Source organism: Dipodomys spectabilis, unplaced genomic scaffold, assembly GCF_019054845.1.
Source record: "Dipodomys spectabilis isolate Male_0828 unplaced genomic scaffold, ASM1905484v1 ptg000422l, whole genome shotgun sequence".
NCBI classification, from domain to species: Eukaryota; Metazoa; Chordata; class Mammalia; order Rodentia; family Heteromyidae; genus Dipodomys; species Dipodomys spectabilis.
The window spans coordinates 7393513-7406447 of record NW_024871099.1 but is presented as its reverse complement, the minus strand read 5'-3'; the positions used below and the strand labels follow the sequence as shown (position 1 = coordinate 7406447).

Genomic DNA, 12935 nt, shown 5'->3' with positions numbered 1-12935 from the left:
CCTCCACTAGCTTAGACCAAGGAGGCAGCTTCAAGCTGGAGAGAAGGGGCAGCTGCAGGCGCTTTGAATGCACCTGGACGCCTGCGCACTCCGAGTTTGCCAAGCTCCCTAATCCTGGGCAGGTGTAAATGGAAGGTGAAAGGTTGGCTGTGCTTCACCCTGCAATTCCAGCTACTCAGAAGGCTGAGATCTGAGAATCGTGGTTTGTCTAGTGGGGACACCTGTCCTGCAGCTTGAACTCAGGACCTGGGCTCTCTCCCTGAGTTCCCCCCCCCCCCACCCACCCAAAGCTAGTGCTCTACCACTTTAGTCATAGCTCCACTTTTGGCTTTTGGGTGGTTCACTGGAGTAAGAGTCTCACAGACTTTCTTGCCTAAGCTGGCTCCAAATGGTGATCCTCAAATCTCAGCCTTCTGAGTAGCTAGGATGACAGGTATGAAGCATAGGTGTCCCACTGTTTTCATTTGTCTTCTGTATCTAGAACCCCTATAAGTACTTCTGCAAGGCTGGTTTTGTGGTCCTGAGGCCCATTAGCTTGTGTTTATTGTGGAAGTTTTTTCTCTCTCAATTATGAGGAATAGCTTTGATGGGCACACTAGATAGACAATTTTTATCTTTCATGGTGTATGTCTTTCCATGCTTCCCTGCCTTTAGAGGGTGTGTTATTCTAATAGGTTTGCACTCATATGTGACTTGTTACTTTCCTTTTATAGATTTCAGTATTCTTTGATCTGTATATTGCTTTAACTGTAAGTCCAGGGGTGTTCCTTTCATCTTGCCTGTTTGGTTTTGAGCCTCCTGTACTTGCATGAACTTCTCATGGTTAGGGGATATTTTCTATTATTTTTTGTTGGTCATGGGGCTTGAACTCTGGGCCTGGGTGCTGTCCCTCAGCTCTTCAAGGCTAGTGCTCTACCACTTGAGCCACAGCACCACTCCCAGTTTTCTGAGTCCTTTATTGGAGATAAGAGTCTTGCTGACTTTCTTGCCCAGGCTGACTTTGAACTGCAATCCTCAGATCTCAGCCTCTTTAGTAGCTAGGATTACAGGCATGAGCCACTGGTGCCTGGTCTCTATTATTTAGTTTATCTATACCTTTGGTCTTCCCAGCACTCACCCTCTCCCACCCCACCCTCTGCTCCTGAGGCTTGAACTCTGGCCTGGGCGTTGTCCCTGAGCCTCTTGTGCTGAAGTCTAGTGGTCTGTCACTTGAGCCATACCACCACTTCTGGCTTTTCCTGAGTTTATTGGAAGAGCCTCACAGACTTTCCTGCCTGGGCCTGCTTCGAACCATGATCCTGAGCTCAGCATCTTGAGTAACAAGGTTTGTAAGTGCCCAGCTAGTATTAGTCTTTTGAGGATCTCCCAGAGGCTTGTAAATTTCCATTTGTATTTTTCTCCTCTCAAGTGTCTTTGATGTAATTCCTCTGCTTTATCTTCCAATTCCTGACTGGGTGACTGAGTTCTTGATTTTTTTGTGGACTTCCCTGCCTGGGCTGGCTTTCAACTGCTATCCTCAGATCTCAGCCTCCTGAGTAGCTAGGATTACATCTGTGAGCCACTGATGCCCTGCTAGTACTCAAGTTTTAACTTAAGCCTTCAAACTTACTTGGACTGTGGGCCCATGGCTGGCACTTTGCCACTTAAGCCATGCTACCAGCACAGCTTTTTGTAGAACTGTGTTAGAGATGGAATCTCTCAGACTTTCCTGCCTGGGCTATCTTGGAACTGCTGGTGGAAATAGGCCTGAGGTGAAGGCTTCAGGGAAGGGTAGTGATGCTGAGCTGCCCGCCTCTTGGATCAGGAAGCAGCTGGGAAAGGCCTGGGACATCATAGGCCCTTCAAAGGCATGCTGTCCACTGAGCTCTCTCCAACTCCTTAGTAGCCCCATCAGTAACCAACTCAAGATAGTCACCAATTAAGAAAGCACATCCCCATGATCCAGCCACCTGTCACCAGTGCCCCCAGCTGGGGCCAGCCTTTGTCACGTGTGCCTTTCTGAGGGTTGTCCTAGCCACTATGGCAGGTGTCTTCTCTAGTACACGCCCCTCCCCTTGGTCATCCTGTAAGCCATAGTCAGCACCAGCCACACCCCAAGAGAGGGCGTGGCCTCCATCTGCCCTCCTCATTTCTACTGCCTAGGGCAGACTTTGCATGTCATACTTTGGGTAAACCCCAGTAGCATTCTCTTTGGTTGCACAGATGGTCAGCTTTGTTCTCGTGTTTCTCTGTTGTCTCCTGTGCCCATTAGATGCACCCCGTCAGAGATGGCTTTCTGGTTCTGGTTTGGAATCTGGACTCCAGTGCCTTGCACCCCTGAGCTCCTGGTCTTTCCAGGTCCTCCATCTGGCATATTGAGACACCAGTCTTGGTGGTGAAATGTGGGGTCTCATGGCTTCTGGCTGCAGCACAGGTGGGGGGCAGGGGTTGAGGCAGCAGTGCCCCTACCAGCCCCAGCCAGCATACCACACTGGCTGCTCCCACAACCTCCTGCTCCGCCCCCCTCTACTCACCCCAACCGCACTAGCCCAGACTTGCCCCCTCCACCTGCCTAGCTTTCTGCAGGGCTCCAAAACAGCAACAGTGCAGGTGTGTGGAGCTCAGGGACCAACCCCACAGTGGTTACAAGGCTGGGGCAATGTCCATAGAATGCAGGCGAGGCCCTGGTCTGAAATTTATTGCTTGTACCGTACAAATAGGAGAGGGAAAGGCTGGGGGGGGGCGGGGGGGGGGGGAAAGAATTGTCAAATAAACACACACACAAAGGAAAAAGACACCCCACAAAACCTACATTCCTGCCCACCCACTCCTCCTTGCCTTTTCATAAACTGCCTAGTCTGAGGAGGTTGGGCAGGGAGGTCAAAACCATAAAACCTAAATTCCAGACACCAGAGAGGATGGGAAGAGGAAAAAGGAGGTGGGCAGGCGGCAGGTGGAGGTTGACCCCGAGCCCTCACCGCACACACTCAAGGGCCAGGATATCTGCCTGTTTGAGTGCATGCACACGCGCACACATACACACACACACACACACACACAGACGTGCATCCCAGCAGCTCAGATGCCCACACAGTCCAAGTTGCACACACACACTCATTCATGCTCATATTAAGGCTGCAAACACAGGGCCCTGGAGATGGGGAGGGGTGCAGTGCCCTGGCCTCCGTTCTCAGAGGCCTTGACCCCCATGCGTACCAGAGACCTCCACCTCCACCCCTGACCCGAGTCCAAAGCCCAATACTGTCTCTTGTGGGATGTGTAACAGCCCAGGTGCCCTCCACCACAAAGGCGCCCAGCCAGGCCAGGAGTCCAGCGGGATGTAAGGGCAGCTGGAGGAAAGCCCAGGTAAGGCACGGGGCTTGAGGCTGGGCTGGCCGGCCTCCGGCCTCACCCACAGGGTCAGGAGAGCAGCCTAGGAAGAGGCATGACCTTGCTCCGATGGATGGTGGTGAGGAAGCCTTGGCTCCCTCACCCCAGCTCTCACTTTAATGTCCCCGGCCATTATTGCTTTTCTCCCCGCAATGGGGCAGACTGCTCTTGCCAGGCCAGGGGACAGGACGTGAAGGCGGCTGTCTACTTGGAGTGACCAGATCTCCAGAAGCGGCCTCCATATTGAAGAGCAGTACAGGCAGCTGCCTGCGTGGTGTCCGCTCTGCTGGCGCTGGGCCGGTGCTGAGAGCCCTGACTGCCCCCACAGCCCACCCGGGGGTGGGGCAGGAGAGGGACAGGCCCGAAGGGGAGACTGCTGAGTTTGGGTGAAGACTGAGGAGGAGCTGGAAGTGGAAGGGGAGGGGGCGAAGGATGGGGATACAAACCAGAAAGGCAAAATATAAAGTTTGTTTTAAAAAGCCACTCAGGTGGCGGGCAGTGGCGTGCGCGTCTCCAGAGGTGGCCACAGGGAGGCGGCGTGCACGTGTCCGCGTGTCCCGCGTGCAGGTGTAGGTGCGGGCGCTCACTCACGGATGCTGGCTGAGTAGGAGAACTGGGGGAAGTGCGTCCGCTGGTCCAGCTCCAGTGAGCCCAGGCTGTCATCTGTGGGGTGAGAGGGGGTATGGTGGAGACAGCAGACCTGCAGAGGCCCAGGGTACCCCCACCTCCCAGGAGGGGTGAGGTCCCCTGGGCAGGACAGGGGAGGCTGCGGCCCTCTGCAGGCCCAGCTTGCAGAGTGAGGTACCTTTCCCTGGGATGTTCTGCAGGTCAGAAGGCCTGGGCCTGCCTGGATGTCCCCTCCCCTGGGTCTAGCTCAGAACTGTGGTAGAGGCTACCACAGCCTGGGGACCTTCAGCCCTGATGCTGTCCTTCTTTACCACAGAGCCCTTCCTAGCTCCCAGACACAAGGTCCCCATTAACCCTGGAGTTCCCATAATGTATCTGGCCTGCAGCCTGTCCCTAACTTACCCCCACCCTCCGCTGGCTATCCCTGGGCTTCCACGCTGCCCTGAGCTCCCCGGTGGACTCTGTCTCCAGTCCTAGGTAGGTACGGGAAGACTGCCAATGTGAGTCCTACCAGCCCCACCAGCTCCCTGTGACCCTCCCCAGACCAAGAAAAACAATAGCACCAGGCCTTGCAAAGAGAGAGCAGGGCCTGCCAGCATGTGCTGGGTGCAGCAGTGCGGGGCCCAAGGCACTCACAGCGGTCCGGCGGTGTGATGGTGATGGACTGCGCGGTGAACTCGTCATCGAAGTACCTGGTGTCCACCTCGGAGGTGACCTGAGGTTTGAAGGGTGGCAGGAGCTGCAGAGAGAGGAGAGCACCCCAGACTCAGGAACCCCAGGTCCCCAGGAACAGGCAAGGCCTTGCAGGGTTCCTGTGGGGGGGGCAGGCGAGGGGCACTCACCTTCTTTTGTACCACATCCTGCCAGTTGATGGTGAGGAAGAACCTGTGCTCCATGACCTCCTTGGCATCGCTGGGCCCCCCACCAAGCCTGGGCAGAGACAACCATGAGCTTCTGCCTCCGGGAGCTGCGGGCTCCAGGAGCTGGGCTTGCAGGGCCCCAGCCATGGACTGGCTCACAGAGGAGGGCGAGGCAGGGAGCTCTGACCTAGCGCTGAGCAGCCTCCCAGCTGCCCTTGCCCAGGCTTGGGAAAGGGAGGGGTCAGGGCCGGCTTGGCATGTGGCCTGACCACAGACAACTCAGCTACCCTAAGCAAGACTCAGTGTCCCAATACAGCAGTAGTCCAGGGGCAGGGGGACATGGCTCAGGTGGTACAGCACCTGCCTAGCAAGCAGAAGGCCCTCAGTTCAAATCCCAGTATCACAAAATAAGTAAAAGGCAGTACAGGGAAAAGGCTGAGGGCAGGGTTTGCCGAGTCCAGGTGCAGCGGTGGGGCCACACGCTTGGCGCAGATGACTGGGTATGGCTGAGGGGACAGTGGCAGCTGGTGGCTTGGGCAGGGCGGGCACCAGCCCTTACCTCTGCTTGGGGTCCTTCTTGAGCAGCCCGGCAAGCAAGGACTTGGCCTCGGGGCCGAGCGTGCGTGGGAAGCGGATCTCCTCCATGAGGATGAGCTCGAAGAGGCGCTCGTGGTCCTGGTTGTAGAAGGGCAGGCGGCCGCACATCATCTCGTACATGACCACGCCCAGCCCCCACCAGTCTACCGCCCGGCCGTAGTCGTTGTCCTCCAGCACCTGACAAGAGGCCAGGGAGAGGCTGGGGGCGGGGCGGGGCCGGGGTGCGGCTCTGCCCCATCAGGGTCCCTGTGCCCTGAGCCGTGTTCCTGTACCCCCAGCCCCAGGCACCTCGGGCGCCAGGTACTCCGGGGTCCCGCAGAAGGTTTTCATGGTGGCACCATCACTGATGCCCTCTTTGCATAGGCCGAAGTCAGTGATCTTGATGTGGCCATCTTTGTCCAGCATGAGGTTCTCCAGCTGCAGGAAAAGTCCAGGTATCAGGGCTGGGGCCCGGGGTGGTAGGTGCCACGTCACAGGCTCCTGGGTATCCATTTCCAGAGGCCAAGAGGGCCACAGCACACAGGCGTGGCCCTGTCCCTCTTCCTGGATGCATCCTTTCTGTGCTTCTGGGCGTCACTCACTGGGATGACAGGCGTGTGCTACATGCCCAGCCACTGGCCGAGATGAAATGTCTGAGCTGGCTTTAAACCCAGATTCCCCACTGCTGCCACCCAGGTAGGCAGTATGACAAGCTTGAGCCACTGCACTGCTCATATTTTTTTTTTCTTTTGGCCAGTTTTAGAACTCAGGGCTGGGCACTGTCTCTGAGCTTTTTTTTGCTCAAGGCTAGCACTTTACCACTTGAGCCACAGCACCATTTCTGCCTTTTTCTGTGTATGTAGTACTGAGGAATTGAACCCATGCTAGGCAAGCACTCTACCACTAAGCCACATTTTTCTTTTAATTATGAAACATACCAGTGGACCACAAAGGAAATGTTTGTGTTTGTGCAACCCCATCAGGTCAAGGACCTGAGACTCATATGTGCCCCACTACAAGTAGCTGGAACCTTCTTTGTCTTCATAGGCTTTTTCTTAAGAGGGGGGTGGAACCCAGGGATTCAATGCTAGCCAAATGTCTGCCCCCGCCCCAAGCTACCCCTTCAGTCCTCTTCACATGTGCAGCGCATGGGCTCAGCTTCCCCTCACGGGGTCTAGGATTTCTATTTGTGCTGCTGGGTGGTGCGGTATATTGTGGTGTCTGCTACCTGGCATCCTGCCATTCTCTGGCAGTGGGCGCTGGGGCCAGTGTGGGAGAGTATAGGGTGCACCCAACAAGCAGGCACATAGTGGACCTTTGGTGCTGGTGGCTGGGCTCACCTTGATGTCTCGGTATACCACATCCCGAGAGTGCAGGTACTCCAGGGCTGAGACGATCTCTGCGCCATAGAAGCGCGCGCGGTCCTCCGTGAACACACGCTCCCGGGACAGGTGGAAGAACAGCTGTGTGGGCGAGGCACGCTCAGCCAGGCACCCCAGCCCTGCTCCACAGGGACCAGGGGCCAGGCAGGAATGGGGACATCAGTGTGGAGGGGGAATGGGACAAAGCGAGCAGATGCTCATAATGTAGTGATGCAGTTCGTTTCTGGAGCCCCAAACACAGCTTCCTGGCACTGCCAGCTGCCCAGCGCCACATGCCTCAGGACCCGGATTTGGTTCTGTCCCAGCTCATAGCTGTGTGCTTGAGGCACTGAGCAAGCATCCCCCCACCCCGCCGTCACCAGGCAGCCCTCTGTCGCACACACCCTGGAAGGCACGCCACAGGTGTGGCCAGCTCACCTCCCCTCCGTTGGCATATTCCATCACGAAGCACAGGCGGTCGTGGGTCTGGAAGGCGTACTTGAGTGCCTGCGGGAGGGAGCAGGGCAGCTGGGGCAAGAAGGGGCACAGGGAGTGCTCTGCCAGCCAGGGATGGGTCTGCCCATTCCGCACTAGACTGCTCAGCCCAGGACCAGGCACCGCCAGGGCAGAAGGGACATTCTCACCACCCGGAGCTTTGCCACCAATTCACTCCTCTGCTTTAGTGGCAAAATACACTAAACGTGCTCTTTCTCTCCCCACCTCCCTCCATCCAGATACACACTCACACACACACTCACTCACTCACTCTCACTCTGTCAGCTAACTGCTCGGGAGCCCTCTTGAGCCAGGCTGATGGGCAACACTTGGACCACACCTGCTTCTGACAGTATAAAGTTAGGGCAAGGCACACCTGCTCACATGAAGTTGCCCACTATGGAGATGTTCCCCCCCACAAACCCCCCCGTACCCAGGGGGTCCTGATGCCTGGGAAGGGAGAGCCACTCACGGTGAGGAAGGGGTGCCTAGTGTTCTGGAGGACCCGGCTCTCCGTGACTGTGTGGGCGACTTCATCCTGCAGACACAGAGCCCAGGTGAGTGACCCAGGGCCACGCCTATCCATGCGGTGCAGTTCAGGCAAGGAGGAGCTACACAGGTAGCAGGAGCAAAGCAAGCTGTGGGAGCCCTCAGCAGGGCGATGCCAGACTCCGGTGCCCATGGCACCGTCTTAAAGTCAGAAGTGTAGAGCAGTTCTGTTATTCGTGATACTGAGGCTGAAACACGGGGCCCGATGCTCTACCACTTGAGCCACACCACTAAGGCACACAGCAGTGTGGGGAGCATTAGCAGGTCTCTGACAGCCCCAGGCTGAGGTCCAGGGGTGCCCACCTTGGCAATGATGACCTCCTTCCGCAAGATCTTCATGGCATAGTAGCGGCCCGTGGCCTTCTCCCGCACCAGGATGACTTTACCAAAGGTGCCCTTGCCCAGGAGCTTGAGATAATCGAAGTCATTCATGGTCTGCGGTGCAAAAAGCAAGGGGCATCAGCACCCCACAATCAGCTGGCAAGATGTGCTGACCAACACCACCCTCAGCTCTGTGGCTAAAGGACCAGGCTCCCCTGCCTCTCCAGCACCCACAACCTGGGGAGCCAGGTCATCGGGCCCCACTACCCCAGCACTCACCACCTTGGCCCGGGCTCGGCTGACTGCCACATCCATCTCCTCTGGCGTGGATGAGTCGCTGGGGGAGCCACATTTGTAGTCCATCGAGTCCTCACCTGGGCCCCGCTGCTTGAGGCTGTTGGCGACCATCTGGATGGCCTGCATCCACTCCTCCCTGTGTGGGAACGAGGTGAGACCCCACTCAGCCCAGCCCCGCCGCAACGCGCTTGCAGACTGCAGAGCCCCTTTGGGCCTACAGAACTGACGCGGCCCGATGGGCACTACACGGGCCCCTGCTGCACAGTGGGGGCAGTGCAGGGAGGGCACAGAGCTGAGCACCTCCCAGAAAGGTCCGTCCTGAGGACCCCTGGAAGCAGGTAACAGAAATGGTCAGGGGGGGCAGCTGGTGCTCATAAACCCTGACACCATCTTGAGCCTGAGGGAAGGCCAGTGCTCCCCTAAGCTCAAATTCAAGTTTACAAGTCATCACTGCTCAGCAAAGGAAAACCAAGAATAAATGGAAGCATTCAGGCCAAGCACTGGTGGCTCACGCCTGGAATCCCAGCTATTCAAGAGACTGAGATCTGAGGATCTCAGGTCTAAGCCAGCCTGGGCAGGCAAAGTCCATGAGAACTGTATCTCCAATTAACTAGCAAAAAGTCAGAAGTAGAGCCTGGGGCTCAAGTGGTAGAGCACCAGCCTTGAGCAAAAAAGCTAAGGGACAGCACCCAGGCCTTGAGTTCAAGCCCCAGAACTGGCACAGGGGGATTTTTTTTTTTTTAAAGGAAGCATTCAAGAGGCAAAGCAGCTGGAGGACTCGCGTGTAGGCATAGCCCACCAGGACACCAGGACGGCCACAAATGGTGGCCCCAGCAGCAGTGAGACTGCTTGAGAACCATAAGCTAGCTCTGACACTCATGACTTCAACGTTGCTGGGAGCCAGGCATTGGTGGCTCATGCCTGTCATCCTAGCTACTCAGGAGGCTGAGATTTGAGAATCCTGGTTCGAAGACAGCACAGGTAGGAAAGCCTGTGAGATTCTGATCTCCAATAAACTACCAAGAAGCAAGAAGTGGAGCTGTGGCTCAAGTGGTAGAATGCCAGCCTTGAGCAAAAGACACTCAGGGACAGTGGCCAGGCCCCGAGTTCAAGCCCCAGGACAAGCACAAAAAAAATTGCTGGGAAAGAATTTTCTTCTGACACTAGCAAACTGTTCTAACAAGGTCAAATGACCAGAGACAAAAAATACATATGTATGCCAGGCTGAACAACAGCAAACTACCTACAACCCTCATTCCTCACCCACTATGCTACGCTGGCCCCCGAGGGCAAGGATTTCCATCTGCTTTGAATGTGGTGTGCCCCCAGGATCCAGTGGGTACTCAGGTATGTGGGCAGACATACCCGTGAGGCCCAGGGCCTCTGCACAGCGAGGCCCTGCAGAGCAGGCAGAGTGGCACTGCCTCTTCCCCACCGTGGCCTGCAGCCAGCATTGCTCAATTGGCTTTAACCCATGTCCCCTTTGGACAACTCACGACCTAAACCCATCCCTGTATTAATGTTCCTGTTTTCCGAAAAGCAAAAAAGTGAAAGAGGGAGGGTGGGTGGGGTAGTAACATGGACCATGAACAGTCTATTTTATCTACCACTGTTTTCTTAGGAATTATGAAATGATGACCTTGAGGGTAAAGTGGTTGAAAAAGAAAATCACAACTCTCCTAACAGGAAGATCTAAGAAGAGTCTCGTTCACATACAGATTCTGAGATGGTCCCGCAGAAAAATATCAGGCCACACGGGAGCCTGCTGACCAAGCGTGGCAGAGTACCACACAGCTGGGAAGCAGCTGGGGGGTGCACAGTAGGTCTGCAGTGCAGCAAGCACCCCTTCCTGCTCCTGCCTTTAGGAACTAGGCAAGACAGAAGCAAGCCAGCACTCCAGGGTGCAGCATGTAGTCCAGTGGGAAATCCCTGGTTTCACAGAAGACACTGGGTGGGGCTCAGACCTGTCCCCCCACCCCTACTGGAACTGCCGGCTACAACAAGAACTCAGAGACCCCACCAGGATGTAGGAGGTGGGGGTGATTGTGGCTCTCATCTTGCCAGCCACCAATCCAGTTCCAACTGGACTGAGGTTGTAAGGTTTCAGCACTCAGAATTCCAGAGAAAAAGCAAGGGCCTCTGTCCCGGACACTCCTCCAGGGCTTGCAACACAGTGTCTGGGGCAGAGGGGAGCTCCCACCCAAAGCTGCAGCCTAACTATCTCCAACAACCCCCCAACTCTGGACTGGTCCCCAGGGCAAGTACTGACCCCCCCACCTGGCCAAAGATCAGAAAGCCATGGCAGTGAACGGCCAGTTCCACAGGCCTCACCCTGGTCATCAAGAACACATAAGAGTGAAAGTAGGAGAAAAATGAGGGAAGGGGCAACAAGTTTGACAAGAAATAGACTTATTACCTTACTTATGTAACTGCAACCCCTCTGTATACCACCTTGACAATTAAAAAAAAAAATGCTGGGCACCGGTGGCTCACGCCTGTAATCCTAGCTACTCAGGAGGCTGAGATCTGAGAATTGCGGTTCAAAGCCAGCCCGGGCAGGAAAGTCCATGAGACTCTTATCTCCAATAAACCACTAGAAAACAGGAAGTGACGCTGTGGCTCAGGCGGTAGAGTGCTCACCTTGAGCTAAAGAGCACAAGGACAGCATCTAAGCACAGAGTTCAAGCCCCATGACCAACACACACACACACACACACACACACACATACATATGAAGCTGGGCACTGTGGCTCACACCTGTAATCCTCACTACTCAGAAAGCTGAGATCTCAGGATTTTGGTTCAAAACTAGACTGGACAGGAAAGTCCATGAAACTTATCTCCAATGAACCACCAAAAAGCTGGAAGGGGAGTTGTGACTCAAGTGGTAGAGTGCTCGTCTTTAGTGAAAAAGCTCAGAGACAATGCCCAGGCCCTGAGTTCAAGCCCCCATACCAACACACACACCCCAGAGTTCAAGCCCCCATACCAACACACACACACACACACACACACACACACACACACACACACACACACACACACACACACACACACACACACACACACCAGGCCCTGAGTTCAAGCCCCCATACCAACACACACACACAGTCCAGGACATAGTTCAGTGGCATGTGTGGTTAGCATGTTTAAGAATCTAAATGTGACCCCGGGGGACCTCCTCCAGCTGGGAAGCACACTTATGGCTGGGAACACAGATGGCCCTGGCTGTGCAATCTTGCTCACAGGAGATTTAACTATTTTTATTCATCTAAAAGAGAACTGAGTACTGAACACCCATTCATGTACCAGGCACAAATAAGCAAATATAAAATGCCAGACTTGGTGAACAGTCACTATAAAGAAAAATAAAGCTGGGTAAGGGGAACAGAGGTGAGAAGACAGCATCTGATGAGATCCTAGGGAACAGGGGTCAGCCAGTGCTAAGACCCTGAGGCAAAGCATGGGTGTGCTTGGCAGATTTAAGGGAGAGAAGATGCGTGAGGCTGAGTGAAGGCACCAGTGGCACGGGGCAGGTAACAGGACTGTGGCAGGAGCATGGCAGACGCTCAACTTTACACCAAGTGGGACTAAAAGCCATTCCGAATTCTTGTTCTTTTTCCCCACAGTTCGAGGGATTAACCCAGGCCCTTGCACACTCTAGGCAAGTGCTCTACCACTGAGCCCCCCCCTTCCTACTCCACCCTGCCCTACCCCACTCTAGAGTTCTAAGCCCCAGGGATTACATCAGAAAGGTGACACCAAGCAGACGCTGCCAAGACTTTCCATAAAGAGTAGGAGAGCCGATTTTCAGGCATTGTGGCCACAATGTGTCCTTCACGGCTACTATAAAATCTGCCACCGCAGGACAAAAGTGCCACAGACAATGCACATGCAAATGGACTGGTCCCATTCCAACACAACTTTATCTGCCAAGTAGAGAGGTAGGGCTGAAGGCTGCCTCCCCTGCTATAGACATGACTCCCTAGGAAATGGAGGAAACAAAAGAAGAAGAGTCACATCCAGAACATTCTACAAGATGACAGACTGGCCGACCAAGAATAGCAGTGTCTTTGGAGGAAAAACAGGCAAAACACTGAAGCAAACAGGTTAGAGGTACCTTGAATAAATCCTGGTTAAAGAAGATTTCGGCTAGGGACCAGTGGTTCAGGCCTGTAATCCTAGTTACTCAGGAAGCTGAGATCTGAAGATCACAATTCAAAGCCCAGGCAGGAAAGTCCATGAATGCTAGCCTTGAGCAAAAAAAGTAGCTCAGGGACAGAATCCATGCCCAGAGTTCAAGCCCCAGGACCAGCAAAAAAAAAAGAAAAAGAATATTTTGAAGAGAACAGAGAAATTCAGGTAGTGGCATGGACTTAGAATATTAGTAAAATATGTATGTATGTATGTATGTAATAGGCTAAGCACCTTATATAAATGCTCGGGATCTGAAGTGTTTCTCATCCTGGGAGTTTTTCAG

At 54.6% G+C, this 12935-nt stretch overlaps 1 protein-coding gene across 3 annotated transcripts in view; it reads right to left on the bottom strand.

The window, feature by feature from the left end:
• Positions 1–2667: 2667 nt before the first annotated feature.
• Positions 2668–12935, bottom strand: part of Akt2 (AKT serine/threonine kinase 2) — a 33109-nt gene continuing 22841 nt past the window's right edge. For all 3 annotated transcript variants that reach the window (XM_042667890.1, XM_042667889.1, XM_042667891.1), the window contains exons 5-14: positions 8438–8591; positions 8141–8272; positions 7761–7826; positions 7232–7300; positions 6773–6895; positions 5742–5870; positions 5416–5630; positions 4839–4926; positions 4633–4735; positions 2668–4032 (exon numbers count right to left, since the gene is read on the bottom strand). In XM_042667890.1, coding sequence (XP_042523824.1) covers positions 3953–4032; positions 4633–4735; positions 4839–4926; positions 5416–5630; positions 5742–5870; positions 6773–6895; positions 7232–7300; positions 7761–7826; positions 8141–8272; positions 8438–8591 — 1159 coding nt within the window. In that variant the 3' untranslated portion in view covers positions 2668–3952. The remainder of the gene's footprint in view (positions 4033–4632; positions 4736–4838; positions 4927–5415; positions 5631–5741; positions 5871–6772; positions 6896–7231; positions 7301–7760; positions 7827–8140; positions 8273–8437; positions 8592–12935) is intronic.